Genomic DNA, 24,621 nt, shown 5'->3' with positions numbered 1-24,621 from the left:
GCAAGTCTATTTTTGGAATGACTCTTTCAATGCAATCCTCCAACTGTGGTATAGGATACAAATCCCTCTTGGTATCAACATTCACCTTCCTGTAGTCCACACAAAGAATTTGCGTTCCATCTGGCTTCGGCACTATTACAATCGGTGAACTCCAATCACGAGAGCTCAATTCAATAATATCTTTTTGGAGCATATGTTTAGTCTCCTTCTGTACTTGTGAACAACTTTGCTGGATGTTGCTTTATGGAATTGTTTCCCCCACATCTACATCATGCACTACTATCTCCATTATACCTCATTTATTCCCACAAATACATTTTTAAGACTGCAGTAACTCTTTCCATTCGCCTCAGCTATTATCTGAAAGATAACTTAACCAGTTGCTTGAATTTCCCAGTCCTTCCTCATTACCCAAAAGAATTAGAGGAAAGTCGCTGTCAGAATTTAACGTTTCCTCTTTCCTGGCTTCATTATGACCAATACCTCATGCTTGTCCTCATCTCCTCTATCCCAATACCTCTATATGTTACTATGGCATACTCTGTGAGATTTACATCTGGTGTGTGTACCAGGTAATTTACTTCACTCAGTTCTATGTTCTATGTTCAGTTTTCTTTCGCTCCGATGTGATCCACTAAATCTAGCTTTCAATGGTTCACCCAACACAGGTAATAGCACAAGAACTTTCTCTCCTGATACAAAACTATAAATTGTTCTCCTATCAACCATTACTTTAATTCTCTGCTGTGCAATCTTCAAATGCTTCCTTGCCACCTCATAAGCCCCATTCAGTTTTTCTCTGAAATTCGATACGCAGTCCAAAAGTTTAGTCTCTGATTTCTTACTTCATAACTTTTCTTGGATTAATTTCAGTGGTTCTCTAACTCAATGTCCATAAACTAAATCAAAAGGACAAAATCTGGTAGAATCGTTTGGTGCATCTCTAATGGTAAATAGTAAAAATGGAATCCCTTTGTCCCAATCATGAGGATAATCTTGAATACACACTCTCATAATTGTTTTCAAAGTTTGGTGCCACCTGTCTGGTGCCCTTGTGATTCTGGATGATACGCCGATGATCTATACTATTTTATTTCCAAGCTAATCATGACTTCTTTAAATAATCCTGACATGAAATTTGACCCCTGACCAGCTTGTATCTCTTTCGCTAAGCCATATCCAGGAAAGAACGCGGTTAATTCCTCTCCCCCTCTCTCTTGGCTGTGATGGTTCTCAATGGTATGGATCAGGAAATCTAGTGGATATATCCATAATAGTTAACAAGTATTGATTTCTACTTTGCGTTTTCGGAAGTGGTCCAACACAGTCAACGAGAGCCCTTGTAAAAGGTTCTTTGAAAGCTGGAGTAGGGAATCACAGTGCTTGTTTTATTGCAGCTTGTGGTTTTCCTATTACTTGGCATTTATGATATGTTCAATAAAATTTAACTTCTTCTTTATTTAGTTCTGGCTAGTAAAGCTGTTTCTGTATCTTTTCTTGTTTTCGTAAATATATACCGAGGTATCCTCCTAATAGAATCTCATTAGTTATCCTTAGAATTCCTTTCCTATACTCATCAGGTCATACAATTGGATGTATTTCTGCCTATTTTTCATCTACACTTATATGCGTGGAACGCCACTTTCGCATTAATATGTGGTCCTTTTCATAATAATATTCACCAATTCTGAGTGAGCCGTTTGATAAATTTGTTTTAATTCAGAATTGCCCTGTCGTAATTCAATCTCGTTGAACAAAACACATCGGCTTCTTTTCCTTCATCTCTTTCCTCTTCATTCACTGAAGATAGTGGGTGAAATTCTCCGCCTCGCGACGCCACAAACACAAACCGTGATCGGGCAGAGAATGGGCCGTCCGACCAAAATTGAGGTTTGCGCCCATTGCCGGCAGCGGCAGGCAAAACCGACATTTGCATTCATTTATATGTGATTAGCATGTTTGACTCACTATGCTGTTGGACTCCACAGTGCTCTGCCCCTCTCAGTTGGAAGTCACCCAGGAGAGATTTAGGATACGTGTTTATGGGGACTGGGCGCCATGGCTGCTGAAGGGGAGAGAGAAGGTCAGCAAAGTTTGCTGTGGGATGGCTGCCAGAGCCGGGAGTTATAACGGGAGCGATTTGATGACAGCTCCGCGGATTCGGGGTGTCCACCTCGGGACGGGGTAGCCTGGCTCAGGCTGCCATTGCTGCCTTGTTTGTTTTAACCCATTTGGTACAAGTTACATGCTCCTGACTGCTCACTGTGTCCTGTAAACTTTCACAGAGCCTCTGGTCACTTGATAGCCCTCCAAGACCACCCCTCTCGAAACGCTCAGACTTCAGCTGACCCATCAACGTGAAGGACGGCATGGCAGCACAGTGGTTAGCACTGTGGCTTCACAGCGCCAGGGTGACAGGTTCGATTCCCGGATTCCCCTCTTCCCCCCCCCCCCCCCCCCCCCCCCCCCCGGCCTCCCGGGGACTCTCCGACCTGGTGCCGGGTCAGAGAATCCCGGCCATAGTCTCCTAAATGGAGAATTCACCCCTTAATTTCGCATTTACCAATTTCAGTTCGCCAAAATTCACCACATTCTTAACTTAAGTTTATAATCACTTGTCTCAGGATGTAACGCAGGTCTGCAGTTAAACTAATGTTTGTTGAATTTGGCTTTCCCATTTGGCTGCAGTGAAGTGCATTTTAAAGTCTGGGAAGATCAATGAACCCATCAACACTGATGGGAGAAGCATGAGAAGCACATCCGTCAGAGGAAAGCATTATAGAAAACACAAGTGAAACATAGGAAATGTAAAAGAGCAACTGGAAGGGAAATGTGGAACCTATTTCTGGTTTGTATGAGTTAAAAGCTCAGGAGGCTCTTTTGAGTTTTTTTTACAATTTAGCTCTGTCCAATTTTGGGGGGAATAAACTATCATGGCCCGCTCCCTCACCTTTGAGGGCAAGTGGACAAGTGGGTTCTGTTACAGCTTCAATTCCGTGACCTCAGTTTGCGCTGAACCAAATGGGAAACAAATCCAAGATGTACCGTTATCCAGTCCGACAGGTTACACCTTTGTTCCTCACAGTAAAAAATAAGCCATCTGTTATTTAACAATAAAAAAATCAGCCATCAGCCATGACTTTATGTTCCAGATAGTGCAGTGAGTCAAAGCTTTATCACAGTGTTCTGACGCAAATATCTTATTGCACCATTAGGCTCAAACCACTGGCAGGTCTTGTTTTTGTGCAGCTTTAAATGAAAGCATTTCTCATTTGAAGGGTCGCGCCATTGAGAATGTTCTGATGCACGTTCACTGCAAAGGGTTTTGGGCACGCTCACTTTGTCCATCACGGAGTCTGGGATTCTGGACAAGTTATTTTAAGAACCACTCATAATCTTCGCCAATATCAATTGTTTGTCTTTTTTCCTTTCATTCTGAAATGGATTTATATCACAACAAGCTGTGAATTGTTTACTTGAGCTGCAAACAGTATTAACAGCTGGAAGGTTACAATCTGGTGGATATTTGTCTCCGTTACAGAATGTTCTCACAACTAGTAAATACCGATAGTATGGATCATAAAGACTTGCCTGAAGGCTTACTGAACACAAATATTTACAATAGAGAGTGACTACCAGTTGGGTTCTCCGCCCCGCCACACCAGCAACACTGATCCCGATCGACTGGAGAATCAGGGGCGAAATTCTCCGACCCCCACGACGGGTCGGAGAATAGCGGGAGCGCCTTCCCGACATTTTTCCCGCCCTCTCGCTATTCTCCCCCACCCCCCGCCCAACTCCCGACCCGAATCGCTGCCGCGGTTTTTTACGGCCGGCAGCGATTCACAGCTGTTCGATGGGCCGAAGTCCCAGCCCTTTACGCCGTTTTTACGAACGGAAAACACACCTGGTCTGGCCGTTCGTAAAAACGGCGTCACAAACTCGCTTTTCATAACCATGGCACCGATTGGCACGGCAGTACCACGGCCGTGCCAAGGGTGCCATGGGCCCGCGATCGGTGGGCACCGATCGCGGGCAGCGGGCCCGATACCCGCGCACTCTTTCTCCTTCCGCCGCCCCGCAGTATCCATTCGCGGGGCGGCTGAGGGGCAACCCGGCCCGCACATGCGCGGGTTTCGCGCAAATACGCGATGACGTCATCCGCGCATGCGCGGGTTTGAGTCTTCCAATCCGCGCATGCGCGGCTGACGTCATATGACGCGTCAGCCGGCGCTAACTCCGGCAAGCGGGCTTAACGATATTCGTTAAGCCCGTCATGCCGGAGCCTACGGCGTCGGGCTGCTAGCCCCGACCGGGGACCAGAATCGGTTCCCGGTCGGGAAGGGGCGCGCTGGCGTCAAACCCACCCGGGTTTGACGCCAGCTTTACGATTTCTCCCGTTTTGGGAGAATCGCGCCCCAGGTGTATGGCCGGAATCAAGGTTTGCGCCGAACTGACCGCTATGCTCCAGCCCCCCCCCCCCCCCCCACCCCGCTCCCCCCAGTTATCGGCCCACACGCCAGCGGTGGAAGCTAATGGATGCAAATGGGTTCCAATGACTTAGTGGGTCCGGCACCAGAGTCTCCAACTCGCGATTCTCCAGTTCCTGTGGGATTCTCGTTAGGGGTTCTCTGTGGGAGTCTCCCTATCCATGGGGCCATGAGTGAGGTCCCCCAATCCAGGGGATCTCTGGGAGTGGTCTTGCTACCCTGGGGGGGGGGGGGGGCAGGCGAGCCACTCCTGTACGTTGGGGGGGCGGGTTGGCTGGTTCGCAATGTAGGGGGGATGGAGGCTGATCCTCAATGTGGGGGGGGGGGGGGATGGGGTTGATCCATAATGCAGGGGTGGTGGGGGCTGATCCACAATGCGGGGGGGGATGGGGGTTGATCCACAATGCAGGGGGTTGGGGGCTAATTCACAATGCGGGGGGGGGGATGGGGGCTGATCCACAATGCGGGGGGGGGGTGGGGGCTGATTCACAATGCGGAGGGGGGTGGGGGCTGATCCACAATGCGGGGGGGGGGGGTTGGGGGCTGATCCACAATGCAGAGCGGGGGGGGAGGCTGATCCACAATGCAGGGGGGGTGGGGGCTGATCCACAATGCAGAGCGGGGGGGGGGGCTGATCCACAATGCAGGGAGGATAGGGGCTGATCCACAATGCAGGGGGGGTGGGGGCTAATCAACAATGCAGGGGGGGTGGGCTGATCCACAATGCAGCGGGGGTGGAGGCTGATCCACAATGCAGGAGACTTGGACGGCTGAATCACTATGCGGTGGGAGCTGCTTTGCAATGCGGGATGGGGGATTGGATTGGATTGGATTTGTTTATTGTCACGTGTACCGAGGTACAGTGAAAAGTATTTTTCTGCAAGCAGCTCAACAGATCATTCAGTACATGGGAAGAAAAGGGAATTAAACAGAGTTCAAGAAAATACATGAGAATACATAATAGGGCAACACAAGATATACAATGTAACTGCATAAGCATTGGCATCGGTTGAAACATACAGTGTTAATGAGGTCAGTCCATAAGAGGGTAATTTAGGAGTCTGGTGACAGTGGGGAAGAAGCTGTTTTTGAGTCTGTTTGTGATTAGGTGAGGTGGTGTTGTAGTGGTAATGGTGTTGTAGGGGTCCTGGGTTCGAATCCCACCACGGCAGACAGTGAAGTTTGAATTCAATGAAATATCTGGAATTAAAAACCTAATGATAACTATGAAACCATTACCGATTGTCGTAAAACCCATCTGGTTCACTCATGTCCTTTAGGGAAGGAAATCTGCCATCCATACCTGGTCTGGCCTACATGTGACTCCAGATCCACAGCAACGCGGTTGAGTCTTAAATGACCTGGTAAGCCACTCAGTGTTATGAAGACCAAACTTACCTTGTTAATGAGGGGCACAAGTCGTGAACGTCAATGCCTGATGAACCTTGGAGGTTTTATGCATACGTGACAAGAAGCAGGCTGACCTGCACATTTTGCCAAAGAAAAACAGTGGGAAAACCCAGGTCAGACGACTGGGAGCTGAGCACCATCTAGAAGAAGAGTCCCAGGCAGAGTTTCCAAAGGAGAGGTTCCAAAGAAAAAGAGTCCCAGAGAGGGGATGAGAACAGGGTGAGGTCCCAGATCAGTTAACAAAGGGAGGAATTGAGAAAAATTGTTCCAAAGAGGAAAAAGGTTGCGGGGAGCAAACATTAAGGGAAGGAGGCTCAAGGAAAGCCCTGGTAATTGAAGCGGGCTCAGAAGGAACCCTGAAGAGCAAGAAGGCAGCCGACGGCTAGTGACTGTGTGCTGGCCGATGTTGGGCAAAGGTAACCCTTTGAAGCAGTGGTATTCGGCTTTGCACAGCCGAGTGCTGGAGTTGTGCTTTTGAGTTGGTGCTTGAGTGCATTCTCGGGAATCCTTGGGACTGTAATCTCAGGAGATTGAAAGGCTGCAAAATGACTATCAATGCTGCCGGCCGAGTTGGAACGACTGTTGGAGAGAATTCCAAGGCGAGATCTTCAAAGCTGAAGACCGGAATCCCTCGTGAGAGGCAGGTTTAATGAGATTGGTTGACTCACAGAATGTAAGATGTTTTGCCCTTTTCCAGCCCATGTGCATACTTTGTACAGATTCTCCTACCAAGCAACATAGTTAATTGTGGAGCTGAGGGCCATACTGAATTGTTCTTGCTATTCATGCAGCTGTGAATCATAAGATTCCATCGAAAAAGATCATTAAGCACGCAAGGGAAATATTTCCACAGTACACAACTGCCTCCCCCCACAGGGGCAGGCCCAGAGATGGCAGTCTTAAACTGAACTGTCTGTCATAAAACCTGACCTCATAAAAATCAAATTACTTCACTGGGACATGACAAATAGAATTTTCTTGCGCGTAGCACTTTTCAGAATCTTAAGCTGTTATCTCCTATTTCTTATGACTGACATGTTGGTTCTGAGCCAACGCCATGAATTGCAAACTGACCAACCGCTGCAAATGGTGACCCATCTATCACGCATCTAGTGGAAGAAATAAATGAATGCCTTTTAAAAAGTTGCAGTCGCATTACAGAAAGAATTGCTGACTTTAATAGACAGTAATCCTTACCTGCTAAATAAACAGAGACATCTCATCAGTACTTTTCATGTTGTTACAAAACCATTTGTCAATGAATTGTGCATTTTTGTTATAGCGCTGACAGCAATCACTGATGTGTTGTAAGTTTATTTGGGATCAGACATGAACAAAACCCATGATGGGCACTAACGTTTGAGCTCTCCAGCATTGGATTTTGGGGAATCCCTCTCAGTGCGAACTTGCCCTGCACTGCGCAGGGAACCATCTGACAAAAGCAAATTAAATTGCTAACTTCTAATGCTTCAGCCAGTGTTACACTAATCGTTTCTCTGAAAGAGTTAGAAGAAAGCAAAGCAGTTTTAACGTCAGCATAACTATTTTAAATACCGAAACTGTTCCCTCCCTACCACTGACCTGCCACCCCAGCCGGACCTGGTCGGACTGGGACCTGCGCCCTGTGCAACTCGACTCCCAACCCCTCCTTGACTCAAAACGATCCAACCTAAACTTCCGTGACACCCTCCACCCAACCTTACCCCCGGCCCAACCTAACTGGATCTCCAGTACCCCACCCTACCTGAACCAGCTGGAACCTCACCCTTGCCCCCGACCTGACCTGATCCGCCCCGACTTTACCTCCCCCTCACATCCTCCCCCTGACCTGCCACAGCCCATCATTCAAACTGACCTGATAACCCTCCCGAACAACTTGACCAGTCCTCTCAACCCCTTAACTGACCCACCCCACCCCAGCTAGACCCCACCCCACCCCACTGTCGGGCCGACCCCCCCTCTCTATGTTCAACTCTCCCACCCCAACCATGTCCAGCCCCTCCAAAACCCCATGTCAAACCCCGCAATACCCATGTCCGATTCCCTACCCCAACACATGTCCACACCACCCTCCCCACCCCAACCCTAAAATCCCATCCACTTACCTTAGATACTTACCGTCTAGTAACTTAGTTGTTGTGGTCCATGTCGGTACCAACAACTTAGGCAAGTCTAGGAAAGAGGACCTGTTTAGAGATTATAAAGAGTTAGGATTCAAATTAAAAAACAGGTCCTCAAGTGTCATAATCTCCGGATTATTGCCCGAGCCACGTGCAAATTGGCATAGGGAGGCAAGAATAAGGGAAGTTAACACGTGGCTGAAAGAGTGGTGTGGGAAAGAGGGGTTTCTTTTCATGGACACTGGCATCAGTTTTGGGACAGGGGGGACCTATACCGTTGGGATGGTCTCCACCTGAACCGAGCTGGGACCAGTGTTCTGCCGAAAAGAGTAAATAGGGTGGTCAATAGGACTTTAAACTAGAGATTGGGGGGGAAGGGAAAGTCAGGGAACCAAGAGGTGAAGGAATCAGTGGGAAGCGTAGCTGCTTAGGATTACAAAAAATCACGAAAAGACAGAGCTCAGGAGAGGTTACGATAGTCCCCATCTCACAAAATATGACACAGTGTATGGAAAGGCTCAGTAAACCAAGGTCCACCACACTAAGAAAACAAAAAGGGACAGTCAATAGGGAATTAAAGGTGCTATATTTAAATGCCCGCAGTGTACGGAACAAGGTAGATGAGCTTGTGGCCCAGATTGTGACTGGCAGGTATGATGTGGTAGGCATCACAGAGACATGGTTGCAGGGGGTTCAGGACTGGCAGTTAAACATCCAGGGATTTACAACCTATCGAAAAGACAGAGAGGTGGGTAGAGGGGGCGGGGTTACCTTGTTAATTAGAAATGAAATTAAATCAATAGCACTAAACGACATAGGGTCAGACGATGTGGAGTCTGTGTGGGTAGAGTTGAGGAACCACAAAGGCAATAAAACCATAATGGGAGTTATGTACAGGCCTCCTGACAGTGGTCAGGACCAGGGGCACAAAATGCACCACGAAATAGAAAGGGCATGTCAGAAAGGCAAGGTCACAGTGATCATGGGGGACTTCAATATGCAGGTGGACTGGGTAAATAATGTTGCCAGTGGACCCAAAGAAAGGGAATTCATTGAATGTTTACAGGATGGCTTTTTGGAACAGCTTGTGCTGGAGCCCACGAAGGAACAGGCTATTCTGGACTTAGTGTTATGTAATGAGCCAGAATTGATAAAAGATCTTAAAGTAAGGGAACACTTAGGAAGCAGTGATCATAATATGGTAGAATTCAGTCTGCAATTTGAAAGAAGGAAGGTAGAATCAGATGTAAAGGTTTTACAGTTAAATAAAGGTAATTACAGGCGCATGAGGGAGGAACTGACGAAAATCGACTGGAAGCAGAGCCTAGTGGGAAAGACAGTAGAACAGCAATGGCAGGAGTTTCTGGGAGTAATTGAGGACACAGTGCAGAGGTTCATCCCAAAGAAAAGAAAGGTTATCAGAGGGAGGATTAGGCAGCCATGGCTGACAAAGGAAGTCAGGGAATGCATCAAGGCAAAAGAGAGAGCCTATAATGTGGCAAAGAGTAGTGGGAAGTCAGAAGATTGGGAAGGCTACAAAAACAAACAGAGGATACAAAGAGAGAAATAAGGAAGGAGAGGATCAAATATGAAGGTAGGCTAGCCAGTAACATTAGGAATGATAGTAAAAGTTTCTTTAAATACATTAAAAACAAACGGGAGGCAAAAGTAGACATTGGGCCGCTCCAAAATGACGCTGGTAATCTAGTGATGGGAGACAAGGAAATAGCTGAGGAACTTAATAAGTACTTTGCGTCAGTCTTCACAGTAGAAGACATGAGTAATATCCCAACAATTCAGGAAAGTCAGGGGGCAGAGTTGAATATGGTTGCCATCACAAAGGAGAAGGTGCTAGAGAAACTAAAAGGTCTGAAAATTGATAAATCTCCGGGCCCAGATCGGCTACATCCTAGAGTTCTAAAGGAGATAGCTGAAGAAATAGTGGAGGCGTTAGTTATGATCTTTCAAAAGTCACTGGAATCAGGGAAAATCCCAGAGGATTGGAAAATCGCTGTTGTAACCCCCCTGTTCAAGAAGGGAACAAGAAAAAAGATGGAAAATTATAGGCCAATTAGCCTAACCTCGGTTGTTGGCAAACTTCTAGAATCCATCGTTAAGGATGAGATTTCTAAATTCTTGGAAGTGCAGGGTCGGATTAGGACAAGTCAGCATGGATTTAGTAAGGGGAGGTCGTGCCTGACAAACCTGTTAGAGTTCTTTGAAGAGATAACAAATAGGTTAGACCAAGGAGAGCCAATGGATGTTATCTATCTTGACTTCCAAAAGGCCTTTGACAAGGTGCCTCACGGGAGACTGCTGAGTAAAATAAGGGCCCATGGTATTCGAGGCAAGGTACTAACATGGATTGACGATTGGCTGTCAGACAGAAGGCAGAGAGTTGGGATAAAAGGTTCTTTTTCGGAATGGCAACCGGTGACAAGTGGTGTCCCGCAGGGTTCAGTGTTGGGGCCACAGCTGTTCTCTTTATATATTAACGATCTAGATGACGGGACTGGGGGCATTCTGGCCAAGTTTGCCGATGATACAAAGATAGGTGGAGGGGCAGGTAGTATTGAGGAGGTGGGGAGGCTGCAGAAAGATTTAGACAGTTTAGGAGAATGGTCCAAGAAGTGGCTGATGAAATTCAACGTGGGCAAGTGCGAGGTCTTGCACTTTGGAAAAAAGAATAGAGGCATGGACTATTTTCTAAACGATGACAAAATTCATAATGCTAAAGTGCAAAGGGACTTGGGAGTCCTAATCCAGGATTCTCTAAAGGTAAACTTGCAGGTTGAGTCCGTAATTAAGAAAACAAATGTAATGTTGTCATTTATCTCAAGAGGCTTGGAATATAAAAGCAGGGATGTACTTCTGAGGCTTTATAAAGCACTAGTTAGGCCCCATTTAGAATACTGTGAGCAATTTTGGGCCCCACACCTCAGGAAGGACATACTGGCACTGGAGCGGGTCCAGCGGAGATTTACACAGATGATCCCAGGAATGGTAGGCCTAACATACGATGAACGTCTGAGGATCGTGGGATTATATTCATTGGAGTTTAGGAGGTTGAGGGGAGATCTAATAGAAACTTACAAGATAATGAATGGCTTGGATAGGATGGACGTAGGGAAGTTGTTTCCATTAGCAGGGGAGACTAGGACGCGGGGGCACAGCCTTAGAATAAAAGGGAGTCACTTTAGAACAGAGATGAGGAGAAATTTCTTCAGCCAGAGAGTGGTAGGTCTGTGGAATTCATTGCCACAGAGGGCGGTGGAGGCCGGGACATTGAGTGTCTTTAAGACAGAAATTGATAAATTCTTGATTTCTCGAGGAATTAAGGGCTATGGGGAGAGAGCGGGTAAATGGAGTTGAAATCAACCATGATTGAATGGTGGAGTGGACTCGATGGGCCGAATGGCCTTACTTCCGCTCCTATGTCTTATGGTCTTATGGTCTACCTGGCCTGTCAGTTTCTATCAGACTGTTAACCTTAACTGCTTTACGGCAGCTCGAGCAGCTAAAAAAGATGGTGTGTCCTCCATTGGTCCATCTCTTTTAGACTCTGATGCTGGGCTTTGTGGATAAACACACTGCCCGGATCTCACCTCAGTCAGGAAAGTCGGGCGAGACAGGCAGGGACGAATATAGCACAGCTAAATTGGAATGGAGTGCCAATATGATGCTGGTTGCTGGCCTGAGGGTGTTCTTGTCCATTATTTTAGGAATAGGAAAATGCTGAAAGGCTCCAGCAAGCCAGTCCAGATCAAGTCCACCTACCTTCACTTTCAAACATTTCCCTATACCCCAGCCTGCAAATCTGCCAGTTCAGGGTGACATTTCTTTACCCTCGCCTGGCACTCTTTCTACACTCATTTCGATTTTTATTCTTGCCTTTGTCACTAATTCTGGCATTCGCTTACATCGCAAAGCACCATGCCCAATCATTTCCCGCTTCCTTGCCCTTTTTTGCCATTCAATTTCCTTTCCCGGCACGGTGGCACTGTGGGCGGCACAGTGGTTAGTTCTGCTGTCTCACAGCTCCAGGGTCCCGGGGTCAATTCCGGCCTCAGGTCACTGTTTGTACGGAGTCTGCACTTTCTCCCCGTGTCAGCACCAGTTTCCTCCGGGTGCTCCGGTTTCCTCCCACAGTCCAAAGATGTGCAGCTTAGGTGGATTGGCCATGATAAATTGCCCTTAGTGTCCAAAAAGGTTAGGTTGGGTTACTGGGTTTATGGGGATAGGCTGGAGGTGTGGGCTTACATAGGGTGCTCTTTCCAAGGGCCGGCGCAGACTCGATGGGCCGAACTGCCTCCTTCTGCACTGTAAATCCTATGTTTCTCCCCTGTATTGACTTCTTTCCTAGTTGTTATATGGGGCTGGATTCTCCGCTTTTGAGGCTATTTCCAGAGGGTCTGGTTTTACGACGTAAAAGTTTGTGCCGCTCCCGCACCAATGCTCCAACCGGTGAGGGGCTAGCAGCCGCACCACGTAAAAACCCATGGCCTTCTCGATATTAAGGCATGGAGCATGAGCACGGCAACGACCTGCAGCGGTCATGCTATACAACATGGCACCATCTGCGGGCGGACCCGCCCTGTCAGATAGTGCTCCTCTGGACACCCCCTCGCCATCCCGCCCAATCCCCCACCAGTACCCCCAGCCCTCGCCGAAGCCCCCCCCCCCCCACCCGGCTAGCAGCACAGCTCCCCCACCCGCCGACTGTGGTGGCGCTGGCCATAGTCCGCACCCACTACGCTGCGTTCACGAAAACTAAGAGAACACATGTTCCGTGCCGTCGGGAACTCAGCCCATCGGGGGCAGAGCATCAGAGGAGCGCCTTCAGCTAATGTCCTCGGGGCCTGCTCCCCGCACCTAATTCACCGCCAATCGGGGGGCTAGGAGTGGGCCTCCGTCTTTCCCGGCCGCAACCTCCTCGCGCCGGAAATGACGTGCAAAATGGCGCATTTGTGAGGTCATTCACGCAGGCGCGGGTTGCCGGTTCCAACCCGCGCATGCGCAGATTACTTCAGCGCGCAGACAGCGCGAACCGCGCATGCGCGGTAGCCGTCTTTCTACTCAGCCGCCCGGCAAGACGTGGCGGCTTGATCTTGCCAGGTGGCGGAGGGGAAAGAGTGCGTCTGTTTTGGACGCTGGCCCGATGATCGGTGGGCCTCTTCGTTCCATTCCTCTTCGTTCCATTCCTCTTGGTTCCATTCCTCTTGGTTCCATTCCTCTTGGTTCCATTCCTCTTGGTTCCATTCCTCTTTGTCCCATTCCTCTTGGTTCCATTCCTCTTGGTTCCATTCCTCTTTGTCCCATTCCTCTTGGTTCCATTCCTCTTGGTTCCATTCCTCTTCGTTCCATTCCTCTTCGTTCCATTCCTCTTCGTCCCATTCCTCTTCGTTCCATTCCTCTTCGTTCCATTCCTCTTCGTTCCGTTCCTCTTCCTTCCATTCCTCTTCGTTCCATTCCATGCTTTTAAATTATGTTTTAGTCATTGCCTTTCTCTCTTCTGCATTACTGACCATTGTTCCTTCACCTCCTTCACTTTTCCTCTTTGCTGCTGTCTGTTTACCCTTAATCCATACTCCCTTCATTGCATTCCACAAGCTAGCACCATCCCCATTCATTACCACCCATTTCTCCTATTCCACTCTTACTTGAATCTAGCTTCTAAAAGCTCAAATTTAGCCTCCATTCCTGCCATAATTAGCAGTGGATCTGATAACTGTAAATTCATGCCTCCAGTTTTGTAGATTAGAAATCACTGCCATTGAGTTTGAACTGCTGCAAATGTACCCAGTCGAGTATCGGACCTATCAGTAGGCAGCATGGAATGTAACAGGGAAGTGCTGGAAAAACTCAGCAGGTCTGTAGTATCTGTGGCGAGAGAAACAGTTAATGCTTCAAGTCCAACATGGCTCTTCTTTGGAATACAGCCAGTGTGGTTTAGGAGCAGGGGATTAGGAAAGACAAGAGTGTCAGTAAAGTGTTTGCACAGATTTTGGCAGCAAATGTTGACTGACTTTCAGCTATTGGCATGCATGCTCTTCACCATATTCCTCATTCCCTTGAGTTTAATGTCAAAATGAGTTTGAATGTCGAGCATATGATTATGTAGATTGAGTGACAACTCCAACAATTGGAGTATTGCTCTTCCTCAGGATGAGCACACCTATACGGGCAGATTACATGAAATATACAACTTCGAAATATAGTGGGGAAGAAAATGGTTTAATTAGAATCCCAAATTGTAGCAGGGAACAGCACTGGCAGACTTTAATTAATCGTAGAACATAGAACAGTACAGCACAGAACAGGCCCTTCGGCCCTCAATGTTGTGCCGAGCCATGATCACCCTACTCAAACCCACGTATCCACCCTATACCCGTAACCCAACAACCCCCCCCCTTATCCTTACTTTTATTAGGACACTACGGGCAATTTAGCATGGCCAATCCACCTAACCCGCACATCTTTGGACTGTGGGAGGAAACCGGAGCACCCGGAGGAAACCCACGCACACACGGGGAGGACGTGCAGACTCCACACAGACAGTGACCCAGCTGGGAATCGAACCTGGGACCCTGGAGCTGTGAAGCATTTATGCTAACCACCATGCAACATTGTAAAAGTTTGACAAAGTGTCACATTAGAGGTTGTTGTAAGGCGTTCAGGGTACTAAAGGTAAAGTTAGCAGCATGGATAAGAAAGTAGAAAGGAAAATAAATTGATTTTTCTTGGATTGGCATAACATCGCGACTAGTGTGCTTCTGGGATTCGTATCAATATCTCTTTTGTTTAAATGATCTGGAATGATATTTAAAAATTTGCCATTTCCACCAACTCCAGCATGATGCCACCATCAAACACATCTTCCCTTCAACTCCCCTGTCAACATTCTACAAGGTCCTCTCCATTCTTGACACCCTAATCCACTCTTCCGTAACCTCAACGCCCCATCCCTTTCCCACAGCACCTTCCCATGCAATCATAGAAGGTGCAACACCTGCTCCTTCACCTCCTCCTTTCTCATAGAATGTCATAGAACTTACAGAAGGAGGCCATTCAGCCCATTGAGTCTGCACCGGCCTTTGAAAAGAACACCCTACTTAAGCCCACTCCTCCACCCTATCTTCGTAACCCAGTAACCCCACCTAACCTTTCTTGGATACTAAGGGCAATTCAGCATGACCAATCCACCTAACCTGCACATTTTTAGACTGTGGAAGGAAATCGAAGCACCCGGAAGAAACCCACGCAGACATGGAGAGAACGTGCAGACTCTGCACAGACAGTGACCCAAGCCGTGAATCGAACCCAGGTCCGTGGTGCTGTGAAGCAACTGTGCTAACCACTGTGCTACCATGCTGCAGTAAAGGCCCCAAACACTCCTTTCATGTGAAGCAGTGATTTACTTGTTGCCCCTTCAATTTGTTCTATTTATTCACTGCTCCCAATGCGCTCTCCGCTACATTGGGGAGACTAAATGCAGACTGGGTGGCGGCGTTGTGGAACACCGTTGCTCCATCTGATCACTTGCTATTTTAACTTAGCATCTTTCTCTCATGCGTACTGGAGAAATTGGAGCAAAAGCACCTCATCTTCTGACTCGGTACTTCACAGCCTTCTGGACTCAACATTGAATTCAACAACGTCTGACTGTGACATCTCTCTTCCACCTTGACCCACTTTTTAATCCAAAACTGTTTTTGTTCCACCTCTCCCCTCCTCCAGAGGGCCATGCGTCACGCTTTCTTTAGCTTGCAAGTAGTTCTAGGCATGAGCCTAGTGGGGAGATATTTAAATTTGTACAGGCAATTCCAAAATTTGTCGAAAAAGATGTGGGGCATTTTTAAGTCATTTAAAAACATAGCAAGACAGCTGAATGGCCGCAAGATATTTGGATGCTGCACTTAAACACCTGGTAGGGCTAGTGAAGTCTTACGGCTTTGTCAGAGTAAAGGCCTGGGGAGTATGATACAGTGAAGAAAGCTTTATTGAGTGCTTATGAGTTAGTATCGGAGGCTTATGGACAAAAGTTTTGAAATGTGAGAAAACAGCCTGGACAGACATATTGAATATGAAAGGGGGAAACAAAGTCATTTGATGAATGGGTGTGAGCATTAAAAATAGAAGGAACCTGTGAGGCTCCCCAATTGTAGAGACCACAAGTGAACCACGCCCACGTGATTCCCGACCATGGGGAAGGCGGAGAATAGGGCACTCGGCCCGCTAAATGGATGCAAACGGGTCATTACGACCCATTTGTATTTATTTCCACACTCCCACTGACGTGCGGCATGGAACCCATTTGCGCCGCCAGCGGGGGTCAGAGCATTGAATTTTCACTGACGCTTGATTCTCCGTCCCTCCGGGGAACACATTCTGGGCATCCCAGAAAATTCAGCCCTTAATCTATAACAATTCCAGTAATATTACCACAAGGCACACACCACTCTTGCTGTAGAGAAGAGATGTCACAGGGCTTTTCTCTCTCTCTCTTCACTCGACAGTGGAAATTCCGTACTTTAAAACAGAACCCTGCACTCTGGAAAATCAGCCACTTTTCTGGGTTGGTGGAAACTGCTCACTTTGCTTCTTTTCACAGCTCTCTCCCAGCATAGATTACATTCCAGGAGGCCTTAGATGGCCACTCCCAAAACAACTCACAACCTCATTAAATATGTTTGTTCTCTTTCATCTTTTCCCATTGTCCTTATCCTTCTTTCAAATGGATCACTGCCAGCCTCCCAGACGGTCTCGATCTACTGCAGTTTGCCCATCACCACAACCGGTCCACAGCAGATGCTATCTCCCTGGCTCTACAATCAACACGCGAACGCCTCGACAACAAGGACACCGATGTAAGACTGCTGTTCATCGACTACGGCTCTGACTTCAATACCATTACCCTGACAAGACTAATACCCAAACTCTGTAATTCTTGTGCAGCTGGATCCTTGACTTTCTCACCAACAGACCACAATCTGTCAGGATAGGCAACCGCACTTCCTCCACAATAGTCCCCAACACCGGGGCCCCTCAAGGATGTGTGCTCAGTCCTCTACACTACTCCCTACACATACATGACTGTGTGGCAAGATTTAACTCCAACTCAATCTATAAGTTTACGGATGATACGACTGTGGTGGGCCGTATCTCAAACATCGAAGAATCAGACTACTGGAGGGAGATAAATCACTTGGTTGCATGGTGGACTGAAAACAACCTTTCTCTAAATGTTGGAAAGACCAAGGAACTGATTATCGACTTCAGGAAGTGTAGCACGACACACATTCCCGTCTGCATCAATGGCTCAGAAGTGGAGATGGTCAATAGCTTTAAGTTCCTGGGGGTCACCATCACCAACAGTCTGTCCTGGTCCACTCACGTTGATGCAACAGTCAAGAAAGCCCAACAGTGTCTCTACTTCCTATGGAAGCTAAAGAAATTTGGCATGTCTGCATCGACTCTCACAAACTTCTACAGATGTGCGACTATCTGGCTGCATCACAGCCTGGTCTGGTAACTTGTCGGTCCAAGATCGCAAAGAAGCTGCAGAGTGTGGTGAATTCAGCCCAAGGCATCACACAAGCTTGCCACCCCCACATTGATTCTGTGTACACCTCCCACTGCCTCAGAAAGGCAGACAGCATTATCAGACACTCGTCCCACCCAGGCAGTGCCTTCTTCCAGACCCTTCCATCAGGCAGAAGATACAGAAGTCTGAAAATCCGCACATCCAGACATAGGAACAGCTTCTTCCCCACAGCGACTAGACTCCTCAATGACTTCCCCCCCTGACTGATCTGTTCACTGTAAGAACATTATTCACGACGCCCTATGCTGCTCTTGCTCATGTATTTGCTTTGTTTGGCCCCTTGTTCTGTACTGTAACCAATCACTATTTGTTGATGTACCGTTTGTCAATGTTCTCTGTTGATTATTGTTTTGTCCACTATATACGTACTGTGTACGTTCCCTCGGCTGCAGAAAAATACTTTCACTGTACTTCGGTACATGTGACAATAAATCAAATCAAATCAAATCAAACCCCCACAACCCTGCTTTACAGAATACCACAGTAGACCCCAGAAATATTAACAAATAACATTTCCTTCACAGAATATACTGAATTGTTGCTTCTAATGAATCAGTTCTGATTACTCAGAAGTTTATACTTAGCCTTACTTTGGCTGTTGAAAAGAATAAAATTACATATAATGCCTATTATACAGTGCAGTTAACCACCTGAGGTTATTGGAATCATGAACTAACTGGTCACAGAGTTTGCCTCCTCTTATATATTTAGTATTTAGATTGACTCACGTTGGAAACAAGCTAAGAAGCCTCCTTGGGTACCTCTTTGAAGGCATCTTGTTAAAAGGAGAGTCCATCATTTCATAATTGTAAAAACTGACCTGAATTTCTTTTATTCTCTTGCAGATCAACTGAAAGGTCAACTAGAACAGAGAAGAATGCAAAGGGCTGCCTGTAGTAAGTGTGCACATGTTTGTGGTTGATCTCCATAGGTTGTTTAAAAAGTGAGATGTACTAATAAAACAAATTGGAACGAATGGTGACAATTATTTAATTTCAAAATCCCAAATGAGTTTAGCAGTGCTGACATATTTCTGCTCCACCATTGCTGAGGATGGGGATATTCATGGAACCTCGTCCTCCCTCCAGTTATTTAATTCACAACTGAATATGGCAGGATTGCAGAGCTTTGATCTAATCATTTCGCTGTGGGATTGCTTATCTGTATCTCTAGCATGCTGCTGCTTCTGCTACTTAGCATGCACATGGTCCTGTTTCACAAATTTGGCATCTCATTTTTAGGTTACCCATAGTGCTGTTAGCAAGGGATTTTGTCACAGTAACACTGAAGGGACGGCATTATATTTCCAAGTCAGGATGGTGTGTGGCTTGGAGGGGAAATTCCAGGCTGTTGTGTTCCCAAGTATCTCCCTCCAATTGGTGGAGGTTTAGAAGGTACTACCTGAGCTGCCATGGTGAGTTGTTGGAGTGTATCTTGCAGATGGTACTCATTGCATCCTACTCATTGCTGCACCTTTGGTGGAAGGAGTGAATGTTTATGGATTGGGTGCCAATCAAGCGGATGCTTTGTGTCCTAGATGCCGTCAAGCTTGTTGGGTGTTGTTGGAGCTGCACTTATCCAAGCAAGTGGAGAGTTTTCCATCACATTCCTAACTTGTGCTTTGTAGGCAGGCTTTGGGGAGTGAAGAGGCGAGTTATTTACCTCAGTATTACCAGCCGCTAACTTACTGTTGCAGCCACAGTATTTATATGGCCAGTCCAGTTCAGTTTCTGCTCAATGGTAGCCCCCAGGATGTTGATAGTGGGGGATTCAGTGATGTTAATGTCATTGAGTGTTAAGGGGAGATGGTTAGATTCTCCCTTGTTGGAGATGGTCATTGCCTGACTTGTGTGGCACGAATATCACTTGCCACTTTTCAGCCTAAGCTGCAATATTGTCCAGATCTACCTGCATTTAACATGGCTTCAGTATCTGAGGAGTCGCAAATGGTGCTAAAGTTTGGGCGGTGCTCACCAGATTGTGCCCCAGATACCTGACCACTAACATTTTCCACCGAGGTGTGTATATCTGTGATGGGAGGGGGTGCGGTTGACAGCTGGGCCGCAAGTATAACGGTTGCATCCTCAGAGCTCTCCTCCGAGGTGTTCTCGTGGAAGACAGGAGAGGGGGCCGGCACCGTCGGCTGGAGGACCTGCGAGAGAATGGACATGTGGGGCGGGATTCTCCGACTCCCTGCCAGGCTGGAGAATCGCCGGGGGGGGGGGGGGGGGGGGGGGCGGCTGCGTGAATCACGTCCCGACGCCGGCTGCTGGATTCTCTGGCGCCAGTTTTTCGGTCGGGGCAGGAATCGCATCGCGCCGGTCGGGGGTCGTTGTCAGCGTTGATGGGCCGAGTGGCCGCCCATTTTCGGCCGGTCCTGCCGGCGTAAATCAAACCAGGTCCGTACCGGCGGAACCTGGCTCTGCGGGCGGCCTGCGGAGTCCCTGGGGGGGGGGGCGCGAGGGATCTGGCCCTGGGGCGAGCCCCCACGGCTGGCCTGTGCCATGGAAGCACTCTTTCCCTCCGCACCGGCCGCTGTAACGGTCCACCATGGCTGACGCGGCGAAGAACCCCCCTGCGCATGCGCTGGGATGACACCAGTACACGCTGGCGCTCCCGCGCATGCGGCTAACTCACGCCAGCAGGCGGAGGCCCTTCGGCGCCGGTTGGCGCAGCGCCTAGCCCTTCTGCGGAGGCCTAGCCCCTGAAGGTGCCGAGGATTCCGCACCTTCCGGGCGGCCCGACGCCGGAGTGGTTCACGCCACTCCCCGGCGCCGGTACGGCACGCCCCGCCGGTTAAGGGAGAATCCCGCCCGTGGTCAGTGGGACGGATGGGTCAGTCAGTAAGGCAATCATTACTCACGTTTGACAGGCCCTCCGGGTGGAGCCTCACCTCTGTGGCGTCCACCAGCCTCCGCGTGTGTTCGACCTGTCCTTGACCACCCCAGTCACCTCCAGGGCATATTTCTCGAAGGAGGTGAGGATTCTTAAGTCCGGCACCCCTCCGCCAGTCTGGGCCCTCTCTCCCCCGCTTGTCAGAGAGCTTTTCCTGTGGGGACAGAGAGAGGGTATCGTTAGCCAGGCGTGGATCACAGTGGTGGGAGAAGGAGTGTAAAGGCAGGGTTAGGGGGGATTGAAGGGGAGGGAGAGCTGGGGGTTTCTTGGGGGGATTGGGGTGGAGGGGTGGATGCTCCCTTTGGGTGGGGGGTGGTGTTGGTTCTACTCACCCGTGCTGCTTGGTATAGATTGTTGACCCTTTTCCGGCACTGAATGCCAGTGGTCACACTGCCCGAGCTGACAGCTGCCGGCACCTCGTCACAGGCGGCACTGGCTGCCTTAATGCTCACCCTCCCGGACCCTCGGGGGAACAGGACATTCCTCCTGCCCTCCACCTCGTCCAGGAGCTTCCCCAGGTCAGCGTCCCTGAAGCTTGCGGCTGGTCTCCTCGGTGCCATTGTTGTGAGTTGGCTGGGGCTGGCTTAGCAAATGCAGTCTAAGTGCTGCTTGTTAGCGGGGGGAAGGCGAGCGCGGTCTTGACAAATCCCCTGGCGAGTTGTCATTTGCAGTACGAAGCCAATGAGGCCACGTTAAGTGGGCAAATTAATGTTGATTTGCGTTGCTGGTCTCTCTGGACCGAGCACTGGGAAGCTCACAGCAATTCCTGCTTGCTTTTCAAAAAACATTTCTGGAAAATTGTGCCCTTAGTGTGCAGTAACCAGTGAGAAACTTCCTAGGGCCCAAAAAAGTGACTGAGTGGGGGATTCTCCGGCCACGTTGTGGTGATATGATCTGCATACTCGTCTGCCAATCGGCCAGAACGTCGGCTTACCATTGGCCCTGGTCGGTCATGTGCCTCCCGACCGATTGGCCGAGAGGCTGAGTTAACCACGCCTCTATCAACGAGGTATAAATGCTCAGACGCCTGACGATCGTCCCTTTCCACTGTAGACGATCGCAGAGCTGTGTTCTAGTCAATTAAAGCCAGACTTTGGTAAATCACTCGCCTCGCGTACAATCGATGGTACATCACACGTGCGACCGGCGAATCCCGCCTGAGGTCAATAGACTTCTCCATTGTCCGCGTCCTGCCCATGGCGTCCTTGCGGTATGCGGGGCAGAGGAATCCAGCTCTAAGGGTCATTCAATCGCAGTGGGGAACACACCGGCAGAGCTGGCAGGAAAATCCCTGAAAAACCCGCCAAAAATGAAATCAGAAATTTTTCCGGAGAATCGCGCCCCAATTGCAAATCCCATCGTGATCCTTCAGCGCACTTGGTCATTTAAAAAAATATATAATCTTTATTCTCACAAGTAGGCTGATATTAACACTGCAATGAAATTACTGTGAAAAGGCCAAGTTGCCACATTGCGGCGCCTGTTCGGGAACACGGAGGGAGAATTCAAAATGTCCAAATTACCTAACAAGCACGTCTTTCGGACTTGTGGAAGAAAACCAGAGCACCCGGAGGAACCCCATGTAGACACAGGGAGAATGTGCAGACTCCATACAGCCGGGAAACAAACCTGGGACCCTAGTGCTGTGATGCAGCAGTGCTAACCACTGTGCTACCGCGCCGCCCTTTTTTTGAAGCTGAGGTGATTTATGCCAAAAATGAGATGTGCAGGATGCAAAAACGGCGCAAGGCCGGATCCTCAGATCAGATTAAAATTGGCATCTCAGAATAGTGGTGCAGACCCCCCCCCACTTGTCACTGGCAAAGACCTCCAGTCCAATTGCTGCCATCAGCCCATTCTCCCAATCACTGGTACCTCTGCACTCACCTCCCCCCCTCCCCCCACCAGGTGAGCGACACGCCTATGGGTTATCAAAGGCCCCATCCCTTTCATGCCCATGTCCCCCTATGGCCCCAGACCCTTCAGGCTGGACCTCCGTAAGATCGTGCACCCATAATGCTTCTTGTCATTGGCCACAGCAACGTGTTCGTGCCAAGCAGATATTCTGGCACTGTCCTGCCATGTCCCTGATCATCCCGAGGCTCTCATGGCTTCTGAACTCCTCCAGCATGGTCATCACGCCTGGGGCGGCATTCTCCCCTACCCGGCGTGACGGAGGGTGCCGGCGTAGGGGAGTAGCGCCAACCACTCAGGGGTCGGGCCTCCCCACCTTCGGGGGCCAGCCCCGCGCCGGAGCGGTTTGCACCAGCCAGAAGACTGGCGCAAATAACCGGCGCCCCCGGCAGCGGGGCTGGCCGAAAGGCTTTCGCCGGTCGGCGCATGCGCCGGCAGTGACGTCAGCGGTCAGCTGACCGCTGACGTCACTGCCGGCGCATGCGCGATGTGGGGTTCTCTTCCGCTTCCGCCATGGGGGAGGCCGTGGCGGACACGGAGGAAAATAGTGCCCCCAGGGCACTGGCCCGGAGTCTGAGCGGGGGGCCCCGATCGTGGGCCGGGCCACTGTGGGGGCACCCCTCGGGGTTCGATCGCCCCCCCCCAGGACCCCGGGGCCCCCTCGCGCCGCTGATCCTGCCGTTCCAGAGGTGGTTTAAACCTCGGCGGCGGGAGAGGCCTCCCAGCGGCGGGACTTCGGCCCATCCGGGCCAGAGAATCACCGCAGGGGCCTCTCCGATCGGAGTGGCGAGATTCCTGCCGCCACCACTTCCCGGGTGGCGGAGAATTTCTGCCATGGCGGGGGCGGGATTTCGGCGGCCCCAGGCGATTCTCCGACCCTGCTGGGGGTCGGAGAATTTCGCCCCTGGTCTCTGTTTGCGGAGACCTGGAGCGGGATTATCCCCTACCCGGCGTGACGGAGGGTGCCGGCGTAGGGGAGTGGCGCCAACCACTCAGGGGTCGCGCCTCCTCCAAAGGTGGGGAATTCTCCCCACCTTTGGGGGCCAGCCCCGCGCCGGAGCAGTTTGCACCGGTAGACTGGCGCAAACACCCGGCGCAGTCGGTAGCGGGGCTGGCCGAAAGGCTTTCGGCGGTCGGCGCATGCGCCGGCAGTGACGTCAGCGGCAGCTGGCCGCTGACCTCACTGCCGGCGCATGCGCGATGCGGGGTTCTCCTCCGCGTCCGCCATGGCGGAGGCCGTGGCGGCGCGGAAGGAGAAAGAGTGCCCCCACGGCACTGCCCCGCGGAGTGAGCGGGGGGCCCCGATCGCGGGCCAGGCTTCCGTGGGGGCACCCCCCCGGGTCCGATCGCCCCCCGCCCCCCCCAGGACCCCGGGGGCCCGCTCGCGCCGCTGAGTCCGCCGTTTCTGAGGTGGTGTACACCTCGGCGGCGGGAGAAGGCCTCCCAGCGGCGGGACTTCGGCCCATCCGGGCCGGAGATTTAAAGGTGAGTTTTAAAAAAATGAAATCCCGCCGGCGCCAGCTGTTTTCACAGGCTGCCGGCGGGATTTGCACAACGCCGGTTTTTTACCGGCGGGAGAATTAGGAGACCTGCGGGAGCGGAAATCACGCCGCTTCCCGCCAATTCTCCGACCCTGCGTGGGGTCGGAGAATCCCGCCCCTGTAGTGATTCATGCTGGCAGGTGGGAGAATTGCAGGGACAGGAGAATTCGGCCTTAAGCCAATCCTGCATATTTAAATGAGAATATTTAACTGCTAATCTGGTTCATGCCCTCGCTGGCCCTACCCCAGGTTGTGTCTGCTGGGAGGGATCAGGAACCTCAGAACTGTTTGGCGCCCAGTGCAAATCCCGCTTTGTGCCTCTCCCGGAATTCTCCTGGTATAATGGGATTTGTGCTTGTGTAACGCGAACAGCGAATCGCTCTCTCCCCCCTACCCCCCACCCCTCCGTCCCTGATACAGTGGATGCAGAGAACACCTCATCGAGTTTTCCAAACTAAAAACAAGTCAGATTTCCAATCTGTTAGGCCCTTTGTTTTTTTTTGTTAATGTTTGTTTCTCACCCTGTATGTATTAGTCCATCATTTGCTGATTTAACCGGTAGCCAGCAGGAGCCATTCCTTTCACCCAACTGCATGGCTGGATTCCAATCACCACTCACCTTTCTCACACTGATGTTTCTCGTTGTG

At 49.9% G+C, this 24,621-nt stretch overlaps 1 protein-coding gene across 4 annotated transcripts in view; it reads left to right on the top strand.

Annotated features, from left to right (window-relative positions):
• Positions 1–24,621, top strand: part of kif6 (kinesin family member 6) — a 683,903-nt gene that overhangs the window by 558,979 nt on the left and 100,303 nt on the right. For all 4 annotated transcript variants that reach the window (XR_005460902.1, XM_038799042.1, XM_038799041.1 and 1 more), the window contains exon 16: positions 18,470–18,520. Coding sequence is in view for 3 of the 4 variants with exons in the window: in XM_038799042.1 (XP_038654970.1) it covers positions 18,470–18,520 (51 nt within the window). In the remaining variant the exon portion in view is untranslated. The remainder of the gene's footprint in view (positions 1–18,469; positions 18,521–24,621) is intronic.

The sequence above is a fragment of the Scyliorhinus canicula genome, chromosome 6 (assembly GCF_902713615.1).
Source record: "Scyliorhinus canicula chromosome 6, sScyCan1.1, whole genome shotgun sequence".
NCBI lineage: Eukaryota > Metazoa > Chordata > Chondrichthyes > Carcharhiniformes > Scyliorhinidae > Scyliorhinus > Scyliorhinus canicula.
This window is presented reverse-complemented; position numbering and strand designations above follow the sequence as displayed.